This window comes from Salarias fasciatus, chromosome 4 (genome assembly GCF_902148845.1).
Source record: "Salarias fasciatus chromosome 4, fSalaFa1.1, whole genome shotgun sequence".
NCBI classification, from domain to species: domain Eukaryota; kingdom Metazoa; phylum Chordata; class Actinopteri; order Blenniiformes; family Blenniidae; genus Salarias; species Salarias fasciatus.
In genome coordinates, this window is record NC_043748.1 from 1,342,100 (window position 1) to 1,363,413 (window position 21,314).

At 47.3% G+C, this 21,314-nt stretch overlaps 1 protein-coding gene across 4 annotated transcripts in view; it reads left to right on the forward strand.

Moving 5' to 3' along the window:
* arhgap23a (Rho GTPase activating protein 23a) overlaps positions 1 to 21,314 on the forward strand; it is a 78,765-nt gene that overhangs the window by 21,644 nt on the left and 35,807 nt on the right. The window contains exon 1 of one of the 4 annotated variants that reach the window (XM_030090294.1): positions 7,637 to 7,855. The exons of 2 other annotated variants lie outside the window; for them this stretch is intronic. In XM_030090294.1, the coding sequence (XP_029946154.1) occupies positions 7,802 to 7,855 (54 nt within the window). In that variant the 5' untranslated portion in view covers positions 7,637 to 7,801. Of the gene's footprint in view, positions 1 to 7,636; positions 7,856 to 16,109; positions 16,340 to 21,314 lie in introns of those variants that run through there. One more of the 4 variants, XM_030090293.1, reaches the window with a different exon arrangement.

The window sequence follows — 21,314 nt, forward strand, 5'->3', positions numbered from 1 at the left end:
TTATCTCTGGAGTTTTAAGGCCAGGGAAACGCTGGGATTAGGATATGATCCCCTCGGGCGCGCAAGATTATTCCGTTTACTGTTGTGTGAGAGGTGTGGCTTTACGCTGCAGTTATCCCACAAATGTTCTTAAGGTCTGTCGCTGAACATGGGGTTCGTAATCTGCGTCTTAAACTCAGGCTCGGGTCTGAAACCACTCGGAAAGTTTGGAAAAACTGCATCTTTCTGTTCATTTTCTTAAATCTTCCCACAACAAAAGTTTAAAATCAGAGTGTCATTCGACTGAATCCTGGACAACAGAGCAATAATTATTTTCAAAATCATCAAATTCTTGTAATAACAATAAATAATAAAACTTTGGCCTCCGGTTGGCTGTGTGGTTTGATTAAAAAAAAACATATTTCCTACATTAAAGCTGCTTATTTCAGTTACATAAGAGGAGCTGTATGCGAGGGCAGCTTTAACGTGTTATACAAGCTCACACGTGTTGGAAGACGAAATGTGATTTTAATCCTAATGTTGTCTCTGAATGACGGAATGCATTTTGAGGAGAAAAATAATGAAATGGGGAATCCACAGAAGTGTTTTTCTGTCCATCAGTAGTGAGGATGAGTGTGTGTGACCCTCACTGCGGCCAAAGGTCAGAGCACACTATCAGTGTGACGTATTTCACAGGTTTTCTGCTGCGACTGTATCAGTGCCTTTAGGCTGTATTCATGAGTGATTATTGAATTTTCCTGCATCATTACGACATGCAAAGAAAATTTAACCTTTTCATACATGACAGACGGTAAAACACAATAACAGCGTAAAAGGCAAAAAAGAGGAGTTGACTGAAAAGAGCAGAATATCATGTTGTTCCTGCAGGGAATTTGGAAGATTATACCTGTATATTCTAAAATTTAAAGGGCACACATTCAGAGCAGTGGCACTGCTATTTTTAGGTATAATTTCCAATGACGATGGTTCAAAAAACTGTGATCTGTGGTAGGAATGTTCTTTAAAAGGCCACCTCGACTTTGAGTTTCAGGTAAAACAGCGTTTTGCCTTGTTTTTCTTGGTTTTCCATATCTGTACTTCCCCTCGAATATATAACGTTCCTTATCTCTGGGGATAAACAGCCTCTCAGGAGCCAGCCAGCCTGTCTTTTATTAGGCGACTCTAATTTTAAACCCGTTATTTTGGGTCATTCTTGACTCATCAGTGACCAGCAGGGGAATCTGGTGTGTTAATATCGGACGGACTCGCTTCCCGAATGTGACTTGAAAACATATCTCATGCTCTTGGAGCTTATTCCCATTGTCTGCCCGCGCCCCCCCGTGCCGTGCTGCGGGAAATGAAGCTGTGAAAGGCAGAAAAAAAAAAAACCAACAAACACATTGGAGTTGACAGGAAGGAAACTCGCTGCCCTGCTACTGGAACCACGAGAGTTTGTTTATTTTCCCTCCTTGTCTCTCAGAAGAGGTTTAAGAGGAAAGAAAAGGTGGATTTGAAGGAGGTGGGGGGGGGGGGGGGGGGCAACACAGGGATGTCCTTTGAAGAGTGTGTGCCAAGCATTTCTAGTAACGGGGGCCAATTATAGAGCGAGCGGAATCCCCTGGATGTGATTCACCGCCATGTTTGTCTGGAGCTCTCGGAAAAGCGATTCTGGGGCTGAATCAGGGGTCGCCTGTGCAAACTGTGACACCTGAACATCCTTTACACTCTCCTCCTCAGACTCTGGCTGTTTCCTTCCCTTTGTTCCGTTATCTGACACACTCCCACATGGCCCCTCTTCTAATCAGCTCTCCCGTTCCAGAGAAGCCCAGCGGTTCACGTTTGGAGATGAGATAATGAATCAGCATGTTTGGGAGGAAGGGACTGAAAATACCTTCGATTGGTTTGGATAAATAAGACTCATTTGTGTTTTTAAGTTTACGAATGTCAGGGAATCAGGATCTGAATCAGGATGTGGCACGTCTGCACACTTTGCTCACAGTGACACATCTCCCTCTGACCGGTCGCGGTTCAGCGACTGATTCAGCATCCAGTGGACTCCACTGCCGTCTCTGGACCTCATGTCCTTTTATTTGGAACCATCTGAACCTTGGTTGCTCAGAATCAACTTCCTTCCATTTACGCTGACATATTCTGGTTGAAACCTGTCTTTCTTTGCCCGTTTTCTAACATATCACATATTGATTAGAGGCAGTCTGTGGCCTGTTTGCTTTGAGATTCCGACACTTGTTGTTGATCAAAAGTGGGAACAGAAGAGGGGATCTGGATCTGTGAAACATGGATCCACAGCGCTATCTCCACTGTATCTGCTCAAACTGTGCTAACACTCAGAAATAACACAGCAAATCAATTGTTTTAAAGGTCAATAAATGGATCCGTACACACATCTGCTGAACCGGCTTTATCTAGTTAAGAGCTGTAAAGTTTCCGAAGTCGATCAGAGCTGAGGATGGATGGAAGGCAGGGTCCAGCCTGGCCTTCCGACACTCCATCGGAGAGAGAGACACACACACTGACAGTGGGCTGTGAGAACTCAAACCAGGGGTAGCTTTGATGTGAGACAACAGTGCAAACCACTACACCACCATCCCACCTATGACTGGAAACCAGAGAGGCAAAACAAAGAGAGAATGAAGCATAAAAAGGTCTGTGAAGATAAACATCGAAGACGGTTTGTTTTTCGATACGAGCTTCAGACGCTCTGGGTTTTCCCTCACATTTCTGATGGAGAGACTCACTGTATCCAGCCAGAGAACAACTGTTGATGGAAGTTCATGGCCATTAAATGACATTTGTAAGAGTTTGAAATGAGTTTTGAAGTGTTTTCTGAGGTTAAAGCCATTAAAGCCTCCTTGTTTACTGGCTGGAACTGGGCACAGGAAGCTGCACTTGACAGGTCAACAGCAAACGCCTCTCAATCTCACTCCGGTTTCAGACGATTCGGCGCTCTCCTCATGCCTTGGCGTGCCCGTGTCGTACAGTTCCAGTGAATTTCAGCCTGTTTGCTCTGCCCGGTCAGCTGTTTCCTCCTCTCGTGCCAGTTGTCTGGCCAGACAAAGAGGACTTCTCTGTCACGCAGAGGGAAAGGAGAGCGGGGGAGGAGGAGGGGGGAGTTTACAGCTCTGGCCCGTATCACAGCTTCTCCCTTCCCGACTGTCAACTCTTCCCTCAAACCCCCTTCAAAGGAGTGCCAGGGGAGCCTCTGTGTCGACACACCAGCGCAGACTGACACATGCTCCGCACGCCGCTGCTGCGTCTACATCTCGCTGGATCGCCACGCGCCTGCTCATGTACGTGTTTGTACATGCTCAGCAATAAGCAGCTGAACATTGAGGTGTTCTGTAAACACACCCGGAGGCGTCCTGTGACCCCCCAAAGTCCACATGCCTCCAGATCCTGACACTAACTGTCTTCACTGGACACGCTTTGCAGGCCAGACAGTGATAATCGGCCTCCTATTACCGGTCAGAATCAGATCAGAGGCGGGGAAGCTCGGCTGCACATTTTTGGGAAATCTGATGCACCTTCATTAAACGCGAGTCGAAGAGTCGTGCGTCCAGCGGGGCGAGAATCGTGCCGTTTGAGCCTGTGCAGGCCTGAAATGAAGGATGTTGAAAAGATGTGGCAGCTACGCTCCACGGAGTGAAAGTATGCGTGTGCACGGAGGGTGACGGGGGTCCGGGGAAAGGACGGACTCAATAACTTGAAGGAAGTGGAGTGAGACAGTGGAGATGGGGAGGAATGAGGGGTAAGCGGAGAGGACACCGTGATTAGCAGCGTGCTCGTGCACACGCTCTGTGAAGTGGCCTAGAATGGTATGAAAGATGGCCACCCACCGTCCCCCCCCCCCCCCCCCCCCCCCCCCCCCCCCCCCCCCCCAGTCCTCCAGCCTCAGCAGCAGAGCAGCGGTCTGTCTCCGCCCTGCCAGGACCGCTCGCCAGGCCGGCCCGGCAAAAGGGAAACAAGAGGCGGGTGTCGGGGGACAGGCGGTCGAGCGAGTAAATAGGATGATGGTTGTTTATGGGTTTGTCCTACAATACTGCGTGTGTGTGTGAGAGAGAGAGAGATTATGTAATGGCTGTGGTGGATGCTCCCCGCTCGTCCACAGCCGGTCCTCGAGGAATAGAGACCTGGGCGTGTCTCCTCGGATCCTCCTCGGCTCGGTCGACCACGGGGACGAGCGCGACCCCCGAGGCTGTGTGTCAGCGCGTCGGGCTGACCCAGAGAGCGGCAAGTCCTCAGATGAACGCTGCGAGCCGTCCAGTCCGGATTATCAGACACTCCTCCCGGCCAGGCGGGGATACAATAGCAGCCCTTTCCTGCATTTCAGCGCCGGGGTTTTAAAATACGCCCGGCCACCTGCTCTCACATGACACGAGACACCGAGCGCACACAAATCTTTCTCCTTCTCTCGGCACATTTCGCTCCCCGCCAGGCGGCGGCCATCAATAATGGAGGGCTCCTTTCGCTCGCTTGACAAGCAAATTGGTGTGTAGTGTGAGAGTGTGTGGACTCAGGGCGCAAGAACATGCCATCGCTCTTCCCGCCAAAAAAAAAAAAAAAAAAAAGAAGAACCATCCGTCTGGGTGAGTTACTTTCACGTCATACTGGATATAAAAAGTCCAGCTGTGACAAACCTCACACTGATTTAACCCCCTCAAGACGCCTGAGCCCCAGAGTCTGCATCGCTGGCCCCGTTTCCCACCTTAAGACCGCAATATTCCCCCTAAATCCCTCCACGAGCCTCTGCTGGAGCCTCGGCGGATTTCTGTAAGGTGACCTGATATTCACAGACTACTTTCCGCCTCACTCCTTGCAGCGCGTTTAACCTAGACGGGGGATTTAAGACACATGCGCCATTTATCCGTGTCAAATGGGAGACGAGTGAGGGTCGCCGTGAGGAGTGTCCCCCCGTCAGACGTCTGACCGGGTGTCTCCGAGCGGGCCAGAGCCACGTAGAGACGAAGGCTGAGTTGGCAGCTGCAGCTCTTGGCGTGGGAAGACTCCCGTAAGCTGCTTTTTTTTTTTTCTTTCTTTCTTCCCCCCCTCCCTGCCGCCATGACTCCAGTCTGTTTCCCCATCGGCAGGCAGGCTTTTGAAGTGGCTCTCTGATACTCGCTCCCCTCCAGAGTAATCGCAGCCACATGGGCCCCCAGCTTTGAGCCGTCGCCGCCGCTCAAGCCAGCGGTTTTTAAAGATCGTCTCTCACTTTTACTCCTTCCTCTGGCCTGAAGCTCACACACAAACACACACTCACGCCAACCTCTCATGATGCCACACTTTGAATTATTTATAGTAAAACACAACGTAACTTATTGGCAACGGCCTGGAGTTCCTGTTGAACGGATGAGTCAGCTTCCCGTGAGCGCGCGTCCATCGATTCACATGGATAACACTCATCTGCAGCCCAAAGTGGCTAAAAATAAAAAAAAGTAAAAAAAAGTCTGTCAACACTTTTTCCGAGAAGGTGTGAATTATAGCCTGGGCGGGGGAGCTATTGTCCCAGGATTTCAATGAAGTGTGTTTTCAGTTTTAGCTGCTTCGGGCGTCTGCTCATCATGAGTCACTGTTCAAAAGAAGGACACGGTGGTTTTTCATGTTGTTACATATTGTTTCATAACAGGACGTCACAAGACGAGGTACTGCGTGAAGTTACAGGGTTACCTATACCATCTCATTTACATGAACGTTGAATTAAGTGATCAGATTTTTGTACGGGTTTGTATGCAACAAGAATATCACTTGATTGAGTGAGAGGATCGATCCCATAATGCTTTGTGCTGTTACACTGGCCATTCCTGACATGAACACATGATTCCCGGAAGCCCGCTGATATCGAATATGGATTTGTTAGTTCGACTAATAGGGCATGTTGTGTTTTGTTGAAATCTGGAAAATCAAAAAATAAAGATTGTTCATGAAATGATAATATATCTAAGAGCAGACCAGATAAGCCTTTCCACACCAACGTTTCTCCAAACAAGGTGTGTGAAGTGTCACAGAATGCTCAGACAGTGGGATACAATCTGATGAGCTGTTTGAAAGACACTTTGATTGGATCCTGCACAAAGCCCCACAACCAACTTCCTCCAAATCAACTGCAATTTCAATTAGTCAAGGCCAGATTCATGTTTAGTTGAAACCCTAAGCAGAAAATACAAAACACCCAACAGTTTATAAAACTTTAGAAAGTAAACTGTCTCCCCTACACACTCCACAGCACTTCTTTAAGTACACAAAGGTGATGAACCCCACATCAATCTCAAAGGAACATTTGGACTTTCCAGACTGTTGTACAGTACTGTCATATTTTTGTATTTATTTATTTTTCTCTCATATTTGTTTAATTCTGTAAATACAGCGCATAGGAAAGTTGGAGTTGTGTACACTCAACTTGGCCAGTAAAGATGACTCTGATTTTAATCAGATTGGCACATAATCGAATTACTTGTGGTTCATGTAACCAACCGCATCTAATGACAATCAGTCAAGCAACACATGTCTTTAATCTTAATTTTTCTATGAATTATGGTCAAGTTTGGTGGCATCTGTACAGTCTGTCAAACATCAGACATTTTCTGTGGTGTTTTCCACCCTTGATTGATGATTGACGCATTCATGGAGAGGATGATTTAGAAATATACGAAATGATAGTGAAATGCTCTTTCATTTGCTATGTCATCATCTCATCAATCACAACACAGATCAATTCTACTCAAATAAAGACATCACATTAACTAATCTGCATGTCATTAAACTTCAACATATCTACAAACTATACATATATTTTTAAAAATGTCTTAAAGCAACAACATAGTTTTCTATCTTAGCAACTAATTAGAGCTATTTCCAATGCTATAATATATATCAGATGTAAAAACACTATCCTACATATTTACACCTTAACTTGCGGCAAGGTGCGGAGACTGACAAAGAAATGCGACGTACCTGCTTTATTTTACCCACTCGATTAATTTTCAGGCTACTTTTCAAGTACTAAGACTGTTTTGATCCTCGTCTGTCCTCCTCTGTCCGGCTGGGAGACGCAGCCAGAGGGAGCCCGCACGCTGCGTGTCTGCAGGGCGGAGCGCATAGATTTATCGAACACACCCTCCATCTGGTCACTGCTGTCAAGTTAGCCAGCATGCTAACAGATCGCTTCCGGTGTATAAAAAAGGGGATTAAAATAGACAAAAAACAAAATTATTGCACATAAAAATATTCGAAAAGTGTGTGTATAGTAATAAAGACGGCATTTTTCTTAAAAATATTCATTTATTTTATTTACAAGGTTAAATTAGTAAAAGTAGCTTGAGGTTAGCTTGAACCTGCCTTTTGTCTAACAAATAGGAATATTTTTCAGGTTAAAAATATTGTTTTTAAGACGTTTCCCGGGGTATTTCACCACTTTTGTGGACTGTTTTGTGAGGACTTTACACTGAAGTAATGCCGTCCCACTTCCGGCGCTCCCGGGCGGCGCGACGCGGCGCGTGCGGTTTGTAGCGGGCAGGCCGCGCGGAGACAGAAGAAGAGAGAGAGCGAGAGAGAGAGAGAGAGGAGGCGGGAGGGGGCAGCGAGCTGGACGGCCCGGAACAACGGCAGCAGGGTCCTCTCTCTCTCTTTTTTTCCCCCCTCTCTCTCAGTGTGTGTAGTCGGAAGGAAGCAGGAAAAGTGTTGAAGCTATAAGTTTGCGTCGGAGCGGAGCCTGGTTACTCCGGCAGCCCGCCTCCCCGCTGCCGCTCGAGCTCACAGCGGACCAGACAGCCTCCTCTCCTCTGCAGCCCGCAACAGTCTGCGCTGTCCAATGAATGGAGTTGCTTTTTGCCTTGTTGGAATTCCTCCCTACTCCGAGAACCACGTAAGTAAAGAGCCTGGGAGCTGACGCTGCGCTTTATTATTGCACCTGGACATACTGTGTTTGGACGGCGCTGCTGGTCAGAGAGCGTGATTTCCTAAGAGGATTACCGCTAGTTTACACAGCCACTGTGTACACACATACACACTCACACACACACGCGCGCTCGTCGACATACTGTACAGAAACCACAAGATCCCGGTGCTTTTCTGCAGCTTTAGCTGGTTGTTTGTGTTGCGCAGCTCGTTTAGAAGTGACCCGGAGCCCCTTCCATCCACGTCGCGCGCCCCTGCTGGTTCAGGCTTTTGTCCGGCGGGCTGTCAGTCTGCAGCCGGGACGTCCCGACCGGGGATGGTGCTGCTTCACCTCCACCACAGCATCGCTTTAACCCGCTGGTTTGATGGGTATAAACAAGATTATTGAAAGCACATGCTGCAAGTTTGCTCTCTTTTTTTTTTAACTTCTCCAGTCAAACAGAATTAGTTGGCCATGATCACCCAAACTGCAGCCTTTAGCTCAGAGAGTGAGCAGGAATAGCAGATTGAGCTGTGGTGGAGCTGCTATACATTGAATTCCTGCCGGCCTGGCTGCAGTGTGTCATAGTCAAGTCATGAGGTAAGACATGTCAGCCTGGGCGGAGGTCTGCTCGGGAAGGAGGGGGATGATTCGGTGTCTCAGATTTGACCGCTGAGCTTTCTGGGTGAAGGCTGTTGTCATCCTCTGTTGTCACCCTGCTCCTCTTCTAGTCTTGCTGTAAATTTGAAGTAACTTCATCATCATCGAGTCATTGGAAAATGTCATTGGAAAATGAATCACGGCTTGGTTTAAGGGTGAGATGAGGAACTTTCAAGAGAAAACATGAAACCTTTCTGGATCTTCTAGATGTTACTGATGAAGTATCTTAGGTTTGGCCTGAACAGGCAACATTTTCACAAGTTTTTTAAGCCCCAAAACTCATAAATTAAGCAGCAGATTAATCATTGTAAGTTGTCATTATTGTTTCTTTGCATACTTTTGCTCTCCTTTTGAAATCCTTGCCAATGTTTATGTTGTTGCAAAGAAGTTTATCCCCTCCAGCAAACAATAACATTCCCTCCCCTGTGGTCACACTTTAATTAGACTTCTGTGTTTCTCTGCCACTGTAAGAAAGCTGCAAACACGCTATAGCCTTACTTTCATCTGCCTCCTGTTTTTGGGCCGTTTGCGCGGATCTCTTTGTGTAGAACATGCAACACTTCTGTCATTAAGATAAAAAGTGCCATGTGTGCGCCCACAAAACTGTCATCTTAATCAACAGGAACTCATAAAGCCGTGATCAAAGCGCCGGAGTTACTCCCTGGCTAACCGTTAGCGGATGTCATCTCCGACGCGGGCTGACCTCCTCTCGTCTCATTACGGTCCCTGACCTGTTTCATACCTGACCTTTCACCCCGCCGTGTCTCAGCCGGCATCCAGAGATGAGTCTGCATCTCAACTCGCTCTTTTCAGTCCAGAGGGAGGAATGCACTCCAGTGATGTCTGGGTTTTTTTTGTTTGATTGAAGGTTCATCAACCTTTTTTCTTTGGGACTCAGTCAGATTTCCACTAGGAAAACCAGTGGAGATTTGTGAAGGAAAGTCTTTTATTCTTTGACAAATCAAATTTTTGCAGCCTCAGAGCAGAAATAAATCTCAGGAATAGGGCTGTTGGAGATATTAATCTATCATCATCATGCTATAAACATTTATAAACATTGAAAAAGACTTACTGAGCTGTAATAAGTTCAGTGTTTCCATACAGTCCACATGTACTCTCTGAGTCCTGCTGCACTGAATTATGTTGACAGCACATGGTTATTTCACTTTGATATTTTGACGTAGCGTCATAGGCGGCGGCAACAGGACAGAAGTCAGAAACCCAGAGATATAAAAACCAAAGAAACTGCACAGCTTCTGAAATTCTGGTACAGTTCTTTCTCTTTCAAATTGGGTCATAACAGAAACACACCCCTGGTTTTGTGAGTACAAATGAGAAAGACATCAACATCATGTACTTTAATGTTTATTCATGTCACACACTCTGCATAACTCATGTTTATCTAATGATGTGCAGCCCCACTCAGGGCCCCCCGCCATCTCTTTGACCCCCCGGGGTCACGAACCACTGGTCTAAACCTGTAAGCCTTTTTTTCTATTATCCTTCGCCGAACATGTGATTCCCCTCTAATCTGTTTAGTCGATGTCTCACAAACCAACCGAGATGCAGAAAAATCAAGTTAACACTTCAATTCGCTGAAGGAATTATACACGCAAAGTGAATGAGTTGAGTGTAAAAGCAGGAAAGTGTGTGTTTGGTGAGCGCGGACGTCCAGTGGAAGCGCCAGGGCGCCGCTGGCTGCGGCTGCAGCTGGTTTGTGGGAGAGATCAATAGAGCAGCAGGGCGGGGCAGAGGGCGGGCTGATGTCTAGTGCTGCATTGTGCCACGTGACGCCGGAGTGCATCGATGATGGGAAACATGAGAGCGCTTTTATGGCAATCTTAAGCCGGTCGATGCTAAAGCCCCTCTTTTGTCCGGGCGGCACGTGTACGGGTCCACTGATACGCCGCAGACCGCTGCTTCTGTCTGTGTCCACACACCACTCGCTGACCGTTAATGACTCAGTGTTTTATTTCCCATCCTAGACCTGCTTCTGGTCGATCTGCTGAACTGTTGTCAGTTTCTGAGGATTATCTGTAGCTGTTGAAATCCAGATTTTATGCGCAGACCCACTTCCTGCTGATCCGTCAGGCCCATCAGGAAGTCTGCAGACCTCAGACCGCAGAGGCCCGTCCAGTCAGCAGGTCCAGGACCAGCTCCTGGTCCGGGCGGCCGTAGCTGAAAACAACCGAGAGATTCTGCAGAGGAAGGATTTCAGTGATTGTTAGCAGATGGCTTCACCACACAAGGCACACAGCACAGGAGGGGCTGCAGTGCTGAGTCTTATTTAAAGCCATCGTCGTGCAGCGTGTGCAGCTTGGAGGCAACAAATCTGGACCTGACAGCTCAATCCACCTGGATTCTTGTGATAATTTTCTATTACTTCCCATGAATCACAGACGTTTGTCTCTTGAAGATCACAAGAAGTCTTCAGACCAAAAAAAAAAAAAAAAAAATCAGAACACATCAAACACAGGCAGCTACTGGAAACATTGAATTGATTACGATATTACGATCCTAATTGTTGTTAGAATTGTTAGATTATTAAGTTCCTCTCATGCACTAGATAACCCAGCAAACCGCTGAAAAAAAATGTATCCCCCAAAACTGTCTGATTTTTCCCACTTTTTTTATGCTCCGTCCCTCCTAATATCAGGAATTCCTCTCGTGTTTTCGCACCGGCTGCAGCTTTCCCTCCGAGCTCCAGGCATGTTGTTGACGTGCGCGTCACGGAGCGTCCTGCATCAGTCCATTAACAAAGTTAAAACGTCTCTCACGCCTTCACACCTCGGCCCCCCTCCCGTCCCGACACCCTCGCCCCCCGCCGCATTCCTGGGCTCGGCAGCTGCCAGACGCCTCGCGCTCTCAATCATTAACCTGGAGGGAGCGCGGCGGCGCGGGGGGAGTGTATGCACACCCTCCAACACAGGTGTTTCGCAAATAAAAGACACTTCGGCGTGTTTACATCACACTTACGGGGTCAGAGTTACACGTGCAAGTCGTAACGTGAGTGCAGGTGCATGAAATGGCCTCACACACACACACACACACTCACACACACACACACACACGGTTTCTTTCTGTTCCGAGGATTGAAGCGTGGTGTGAACTGTGTTGGGTTTTAATTTGCTCTCTGCCTGTGTTTGTGTGAGGATGTCCTTGATGCTGTGCAAACAGCAGGCGGCCCGTCGGGTGGGCGAAGGACATCAGTCACCGCTGACCTTGTTGACTGTGGTGCGAAGGGAGCGGCCCTGCTCGCCGCAGCCCTGTAAATCAGGAATGTTTTTGTTGCTAATGGATTTTTATTGATCTCCTTTTAGTCATCCCGTTGCCGTGTGTCTTTGTCTTTGGAGGAAAAGCAACTGCAGTAATTCTGTATTTGTGTGTTTCTTGGTTTAGAAGTGTCTGATGACTGGTTTATCATCATTATTCTCTGTTTTATCAACAGGAATTTAGTTCAAAAGTACAAATGTAGCTTTACATTTTTTTTTAACTCTTAAAATCCAATTTTATTTTTCCCATAAGTGACTGCAGCGCCTGACAGTCTGAACCTGCTGACCCGAGACCAGCAGTTTGATTGAAAAGGTTCAGTGAGTTTGTTCTTTTGCAAAGAAAATCAATCATAAAGGAGATTCCAGACACGTCTGTACGAGAATAAGTTGAATCAATGCAGCGATAGTGGCTCTCGTGCTCCGACGCCACCTGCGTCGTATCCATTGATGAAAGAAAAGAAGAAAACATGACTTCCTGTCCATTTTTCTTGCTCGTTCCTCTGGATGTTACCTGGATGGGATTCCCCGTCCTGAAGAGTCTGGCCCTGTTTGTCTGACTGGCCGGCGCTGCGAGGTTTGTCGCGAATACAAAGCCTCTCACAGAAAACAGATGAGAGCTAATTAGATTCAGCCTGTTGATGGTCTGGCATGCGTCAGCGCCTCGCCGTGTTTGCAGAGCTGAAGCGTTGATGTGTGTGTGTGTGTGTGTGTGTGCGTCTGTTGTTTCTGCTATCGGAGGGAAATATGAAGTTGTCGTACAGTCTGTGAGGGGCGTCGTGTCGACGTGACGCCCGGCTCGTCGGGGGAATGGCGGAGCGAGTCCCGTCTTGTCTGGAAGTGCAGGCCCGACTCTGCATCTGCCTGCGGGATCGGCCCCGAAGGCAGCCGGGCGGGCTTTGAGTCAGGGTCAAGGTTCAGAGGTGAGGGGCCCACCCTCGTCACACACTTGGCCCCCAGTAAAGAGGCTAAAGAGGCAGGAGGGAACCCCTGTCACCGGGCCACAGGGGTTAAACAGGGGCCGCCGTTTGACTGATTTCCATTCAGATCATCCCCTCCTGCATCTTGTTTTGTCTCCGTCACGTCCCGACATTGACCCGATTCTAACATCGCGTTCCCGACGCATTCGTACTTCTAACAGAATCGTCAAAACAGTGAGGTCAGGGGAGCGTCTGCAGCAAGCGAGTCCGAGTCTCGCTCGGATCAGCTGTTTTTATGCATTTTTTGTCTCCGTGCAAACAGTCTGAACTGCATCGGAATGCGAGGAGGAGGGGCGAGGAGGTGATAAAGACGATAGCAAAATAGAGAGAATCCCGATGAGTCACGGGGGCAGAACGATGCCACACAGAGGCCACGGAGTGTGGAAACAGGCTGAAGAAGAGCAAGTTCTTCCTCCAGAGCTGTCCTGAAAGCTGCCAGATTCACACTCCGGTCATCAAGTGCAAGTACGAGGGAGGAAACTCTTTAGTTACAAGCTGTTTGATTGAATGAGTGTGAGATTTGTGTGAAGCCTTTAGGGAAAAAAACATAAAAAAATGTTACAATAAATTAAAAAAATAGGTGTTAGGCTTGGGTAACAGTGTCAAAATGTGGGTTTTCCCTCTGTGGTTGGTGTTTTTGACATTGCTTTTTTTTTCTAAATGAGTAGAAAAAGCGTGTCTGGTGCGCGGGACTGTTTTATCCCAGAGGCAGCAGAGGAGGGGTTTGTCAGGGAGCAGAGGTCAAAAGTTTCAGCTTTTCAGATTCCACACAATGAATCTAGTTATGGGTGTGAAATGAACTTCACGCCTGAAGAATGCGTCAAATTGTGGCTTGTTTCTCCCCCAAAACAGAGGAATTTATTGTAGTCCTGGCTGAATATGAAATAGAACAAGGTCACAGAGGAAGGATTTTTTTTTGGAAGGTCTTTATTCTGTTATTGCTTTTGGAACAAACAGTTGTTGCATTTTCTCGAGTCCAGCCGAGATCAACAGTTGACTTTTTAGACGGGGGGGGAATAATCCAGGGTGGTATCATTAATTTCCTTCGCAGATTAGAAAAATGTGCATTCATTGAAAGGTTTTCCCTCGCCCGCTGCCGTTTGTCTTGAATAAATTGAGGTGTAAAGTAGTCATAGCGATCACTAGCTGTGGTTTGAGCGGTGGCAGACGGTCGAGGCAGACAAGGCAGACCCTGTTTTCGTGTCACTTCAATTAGAATATTTTTCTCTGAAGCTTTCTAAAGTAATTACAGTTGTTCGTTCTTGTCATTGTGTAGCTCTTTATTTCAGTCATGCTGCTTCGAGTGGTCCACGGTTAAATCGGAGCTTTTCACCCAGTCTTTTTTTAGCTGTCACTGGTTGCCAGGGTAAACAGAATCCGCCCCCGGACTGTAAAATTAAGCGTGGCCGGTCTTTTTGCTTAAAATAGGTGAAACTTTCTCTTCAAACAATCAGATATTCAGTTGTGAAACGGCAGCGGTCCAGCTCGGAGCCCGTCGGCGCTGCGGCCCGCTCGGGGTTGACGAACTGTGAATTGCAGGTCACGCGCAGTAAATGACTGTTGTTTCACAGAGCTGAGTGAGCTGACTCACTGACCTCCATCCGTGTGTCCGCCTCGTCTTCCCGCGCCGAGGGAAGACACTGTTTTGACAGCATGAGGAAAATCATGGGACGGAGATTACCAGCAGGCTAATGAGGAGCCGAGGATGCTGGGAAGCGATAGAGCGCTGCGGTTTTCCTGATGCCGGCCGGTCCGACTCAACACCGCCTCTGTTTACATGTTGACTGAGATTCTCAGAGGATAACTGCAGCCGGAGGATTCTGGGACTGGAACAAACACTCAGTGATGCTAAATTATAGCAACACGACCATAAAAGAATTAAGTAAATGAGAATAAACACAAACTACAAGCTTATCTAAACCACAACATAACATACCTCGTGCCTTATCGGAGGGTTGCTGTTAAAGAAAACCTTTTGTTTAGTGCATTTGCTTTTCACCATGTCCTTGAGTCCATTTCTATACAACATTTCCCCTCTTCATCTGATTGAAAGCGCTTCCCCTTAAAACAGGAAATACCTTAAAAACTCAGTCTGTTTGACAATAAAACAGTAATAACATTGCAGGGTCGACATGACCTGGGTTCATTACGCCCTCATGACCGTCACTTAGATCCAGCAATATAGAAGATGGATTCATAGATATGTCTTAATTAGTTCCTTCAGGAGCTTACAGCCCTCTTTTTTTTTTTACCAAAAATACAGAATATTAAAAAGCTAACTCAAAGGTTCCATTCCTCTTGCGCTCTGTTGAATAAGCTCCAGAGCCTGAGCACCAAAACCAAAACAAAAAGAAAATTTAAAAGTCCAGAATGATTATTGTAGCTTTGAATCCGGGCAGTGTGACCGCAAACATTATGCCTTATTAAATCCACTGCAGCCCTCATTATACAAATACAATTGGATGAAACTGAAATATATTGGATTGTAAAACAGCACCGCTTCAGTGTTGTTGCTGCTGCTAAGCAGTTTGTACCATTATAAACTACTTCTGCTGGAAAACCGAGGTGAATTCTGCTTCTGTTCCACCACAATATTACATGAAAATACTTTCCAGCACTTTTCTGCAAAACATCACAAAAGTTTCTGTTTCTTTGTAGTTTCTCAAAGTGAAGTTGAGTTGTGTGCATAATGCATGCAGCATCAATGTTTTATTATTTTTTTGAAGGAGCCTGCTTTATTTCTCAGTTTTTCTTGCTGTTTTCACCGTTACCCATCTTCTTTTGTTTTCCCGTCTGTGCGTCGTCCTCAGGCAGCTTGTTTTTTCTTTATCTCTTGGCTTGTTCCAAGATTTCCAGCGTTCTTGTCTCCTTGTTCTCTCGTGACTTTGAGTGATCGCGCCCCGCTTTGATCCCCCTTCTGCGTTTCCTTCTTTGGTCATCCCCCGTTCGGGATCCTCCGCTGTTGTTGCTCTCATTTTTTCACAATATGTCCGACCCGAGGGACCGCTGCGCCGCGCCGATCAACCTTCTTAAAGGTATTTTGGACGCGGGTTTTGTGCCATAAAAGGTCTGTTTTGGTGCGATCCGAGCATATCCGCGTCCTCCTCCTCCTACGTTTTCTCTGTTTACACAATGAAAATGGACACTTTGCTTCTCTGCTCTTTGCTCTCGGTTGTACTAATGCATCTCCGTTCCAAATAATCGCATGAAAACCACATGTGTGTGTGTGTGTGTGTGCTTGGCTCTTGCAGTCATCATCACAGGCTCTGGGCCAAAGAGGGAGACCCATCCTCCCCGAAGGCTGACCTTCTTCTTCTTCTTCTTTTTTTTTTTTTCTGGGGTGAAACGAGTCATGAAGCCGCAGAGGACAGATCATTTCTCCAGGGTCTCCGAGCTTTTGCCAACCCGGCATTTAAAGGCCGCCTAATGCAGAGTGACGGGGGCTAAAGAGACGGCGTCACCCTCATCGGCTCTGGCATATGGCTCTCATCATTACGTTAAACACACGAGGGGCAGCGCCTCTGGGAAGAGCTCACACAGACACGAGTGTCTCCGTCCTCCAGGTTCGTCCTTCTCCGAGTCGAGTTCTTGCAGCCGGCAGTGTGTCAACAGGAAGAGGCAGATGAAACGATAGCGTGGGCCGATCCTCCTGTATTCAAAACATGCCAGCTGGTATCTGTGTAGCATCTTTATCCCGCTGGGGAATGACAAAGAGAGGTGGAGAAAAGGCCTTATGGGAAAAAAAAAAAAACAAAACCTCAGGATTACCACAGTCAGGCTTTGTGAGCTTTGCTTGGCATTTGCATCTCGTCTGCTTTGCTTGAGGATTCATATTTGCCTCGATTGCTAGAAAACGTTTTTATCGGGAGGGGAGAATAAATACGTCTGTCCTGAAATTATTTTCCAAAATGGAAATTGATTATAGTGAGGGAATGAATTTGACCGGGTGGCGCCGCCGGAGCCGAAAGAAGTGACTCTGAGCGTGCAGAGAGTCATGTGGGTCAGGAAAATCGACTCAAGTCTGGGGTGATCCATGAGAGATCTCTTAACTTCAGGAAGCTGTGACTGTCTCCAGGTGCAGAGGAAGATCTGTTCCAGTTTTCAGATACTTCAGTAAACCACAGACTTTAATAACCCAGATTATTTTCTATTCAGGTGAGTCTCTGATTAAATTAAAGTGTCCCTCAGTGCGGCGGGAGCTCCCTAAATGGCTGCCACTGGCCTCCGAGCCCTCTATGAGAACGGCTGGACTGTACGGTGCTGTGCGATGGAGGACTTCCTCTGCGTGGTGTGTGCGGTGGTGCATGGCTGGAATGTAAAAACCAGATGACCTCAAATGGAAACTCCAGGTCTGTTGGAGGCGGGCGGGCGGGCAGGCCATCTCGTTTGCTCTAATAAACACTCCGACTTCATTCTGCCATCCGCCTTCTCTTATTTTCTTTCTTTTTTTCCTTCAACTGCCTGCCTCAGTTGGTTTCCCAACCTGGCTTAGCCTTGCCTCGGCCACGCCCCAGATGTTGGACCGCTGCCTGGTTCTGTGTCTGCAAGGCCCCGAAGACCCGGGCTCTGGACCGGCTTCAGCCGAGGACCGCAACGTCATCTTCTAACCCCAGAGTTATAATTTTCATCTGCTAATCACACAGGAGCGGAGATGAGCTAAATATATACATCTGGGTCTGCGGGGGGGGGGGGGGGCAGCCCAGCCAATGAGAGGGGGCTCCAAGTGTGGCCGTCCCTCTGTCGAAAGGATGGGGGTGTGGAGAGTGGAAAGGCCCGCTGGAGCCCTGCGGTTTTCTGTTGCCGAGGCCTGCTTCTGAAAACAACCGGGAAAGAAAGAGAAGAAAAGAGAGAAAAAAAAGGGGGGGGGGAGAAGAGTGGGGGTGGCGGGGGTCTCTTATTGCAGCGGAGCTCAGACGTGACGCTTTGATTGCTCCCAGCGGTTGTGGTCAGAACAGAGAAGGAGGAGGAGGAGGAGGAGGAGGAAGACGGGGTACAGTGCAAGGAGAGCAGCTCTCTGCCAGATGTCGTCATTGCTCCTGATGTTTTTTTTAGACTCCCCCCCCCCAGTATATACAGCCCCCATGCATCTGCAGGCAGATGTGTCTACTCACCGGGAAAGTCCAGCCGGGGTTTTTACCTCTCAGAGCTGCCGCTGCCTCATGGTGGCAGCAGGAAACGGCAGGATGTGGCACTTCAGAAACCGTCCCTCGGCCTCTGTGTTTGTGTCTTTGGGTGAGTGTGAGGGACCGCTGCATGACTACACACCCCGCGGAAAGAGATGGCACCTTCAGCCGGAACAGGCTGAATCTATCTCGTTGACCGGGCGGACCTTGGCGCCTCTCACGGGACTCTGAGGCTTGAACAGAAAAGCCAGACTGAATTGAAACATCATATTTCATGATTTTCGGGGTAAAGCTGTGACTGGATGCCTTTCATCAAGTATCTTTCAGGCCTCATATAACTTACCAGCGCCATTTATTGAAGAACGACGAAGCGCCTCACCTAAGAAACTTGCCACCAGCCTCCACTGCGTATGACGTATTTTCCAGCTAAACTCAAGACGCATATTGTTCCCGCTTCCAAACATATGTGATCATGTGCATACCAGACCACCTCGGGAAGTGTTCTGAGTTTCGAATGCGTCTGAATGCGTATCGGTGCCTGTTCCAACTCGTATTGTGCTCAGATCATCCGAGATGCATTTTCATGCCAGGGGGAAATGGGCTTGAGACAGCGGCTGGTTCGCACGTGTCGCAAGTTTAAATCCTGACACTTGGAAGAATCAGCTGTGAAAGCCAGTTCCGAATCTTCACAACGAGCGTGACTGTCTCCCTGCCGGGCCGACAGAGACCACCGCTTGATTTTTGAGGCGACAATCAGCAGGAAGGCGATGGGCTGTGGGCGGCTTTAATTAGATTTATTAGGCTCATATTGGCTTTGATTAGGCATTGAGCCACAGCGTGACGACCTGGAGACGGTCAGCTTTTGGAGGTGGAAGATAAATCACTGGAAGAATGGAGCCGGATTATAGCTCTGTATAATTCATTTTTGATTAGTGTCAACTGATATTTAGTTCAATGTGCAGGTTGAAAGCTTCATCAGCATGAAACCACAGCCTGCTCTGAGGAAACCCGCAGAAAAATGAAATGGCTTCCACCTCGAGCTGCTGGATGTCAGCTGTGTCATCTGTTATCAGAAGTAAGACAGGAAGTCCAGCATAGCCATAATGCCACATTCGGCTGATAAGTAATCAGTCGCTGAATCATAAAAAGATTCAGATCAAACCAGCTAATAGCGACATAAAACGAACACCGTGCTTCTGAGAACGACGACCAAAACATGCATCCTCCTCAGCTGTGTTTAATACTCAGAACCTTCGAACACGAAGCTGTGCTGCTCTGAGACTTTTAAACAAATGCCATCATTCCAGCTTGAAACAATCCAGCGTGAATCATCCTTTTGTTTTGGGGTTTTATCAGCTGAACCTAGAAAATGCCAGACCTCCATTAGCCTTTACTGAAAAATAATTTCCCAAATCGTTTGCGTTTATCGTTTGACGTCATCCGGGTGCCAACGGGGCGCTTGAAGAAGCCGCAGATGCACAAAACCCCAACTGTGAAATAAGTGGGTGAAAGGTTGAGTTCCAGACAAAGTTTCCTCTTCATTTTTAGCTCTGATTGTTCCTCTGCAGATGTGACCTGAACGTGGAGAATGAGCCTGGCGAGAGAGCAGCCACTCCCTGCTAATTAGGTTAAAGTGGAGCGCCATCTCTCCACTTAGTGTGCTAGTAAATGTGTGTGTGTGTGTGTGTGTGCATGTGTGCAGGCAGTCATGAAGACACTCTTTCTTTCCTTGCATACTCGCAGTTTTGATCACGTAAGATACGGTTTGTCGGTCTCTCGTGACGATGAAATGTTGCTCAGCCTGAGGATATGCAGTAACTCCCTGGGTCACAGCTTCACCCACCTCAGTTCACTCTACATCTGGGAAATTTTGAGAAGAATTTTTTTTAAAAAAAAATAAAGAAATAAGTTATCTGTAAAGCTAACTTTTCAACTAAGACCCTGTTTACACGATGTGATGATTTTAAAAAAAAGGTTTAATTGTTGTAAACTACATGAAGACTCGGCAGATCTTTCACACAGAGGAGGAGTTTTGCTGTTTGTTGCTGACAGATCCAACATCTGGACATGAAAACATTTGAAACCATGCATTATACATGTGTAGCATGACAATCTACACTTTATTAACCTGTTTAGGGTTTTTAATAATTCATTAGCACACTCCATTTAAAGTTTTTATTCAGATTTAGGCTTCTTTTTGTCAGTGTGACATCCGTGTGTTAATGTTCACTGAAGTTGCTGAAGAATTCTTTCCGGAAACAATACAAGACAGAGGAGATGCACTGGAGGCAATTAGAGTGTATCTGTGAGTAAGTATGTGCTTGAGGTCACTGCCGTCTTGGCCCAAATGTTCAAGTCCGTCCTCATGACCCCCCCCCATCTGCTCTCCCCAGCTTTCATTTCTGATTCAGATCGCTCTCTCTGCCCTCATTTTTTTATTCTTTGTAAATTTCCTCCCCCTCTCAGTTTGCTTTCCCAACATCTGTCTTCACCCCCACTCTCTCTCTACACACACACACACGCACACACACACACACACACACACACACACACACACACACACTCCGGCCCATCGACGTTTGGCTGTCTCTATATTGCAGTCTTGTTGACGTAGATGCTGGAGCAGCGGCTCTCGTCGGGCTGACTCCCACGTTTCCTTGCGGCGGATGCTGCACACTGAACACATCTCCAGGCCCGAGCCGGTCAATAGCGTTTAAAGCGCTGCGTCTCCAGAGGGCCGAGCTGTTTCGTGGCCAGTGGAGCCGGTGAGACACTCTGCAGGTACCGGCCGCTCGCTTCGGGGGAGTGACCGCTGCGTCTCCGAAGTGATTGAATGTCAAATGATTAGCTGTCATTTATTCAGGAAGTAAAGGACATTTTATGACAGTAAACTGATTATTATTTATTTATTAATGATCAGATTCATCTAATCATCCAGAATGTGGTACAAGAGAACAACACCTCCTACCATAAAGTGTTGATTGAAGGTTTTTTTAACCTTCTGTGGCTTTTTTCTCATGATCAAACTCAACAGATGAACAGTGATTTAATAACTCTCTGATTTTTTCGAACAGTCTCTGATTGAAACTCTTGTCAGTTTCAGAGCTATTTTTGTCCCTGTGGCTCATATAAATATCTGTGTCAGTGTGTGAGGATTGATTAGTTGTGATTTGTGTCAATAATTAACAACATCTTCCCTATAATGAGCTCCTTGTAGCTTTTTGGATCGGCGACTACGGTGACGCAAGTGGCGAGTATTTATCTCCAAAACGTTTTGGCCCGGCTGAGTGTTTCCTCGGTGCGGCCTGACCTCATGTGTTTGGACCGTAACACACACACACACACACACACACACACACACACACACACACACTTAAAGAATGCATGCATAATGCGTTTAGCGCCTCGCAGAGGA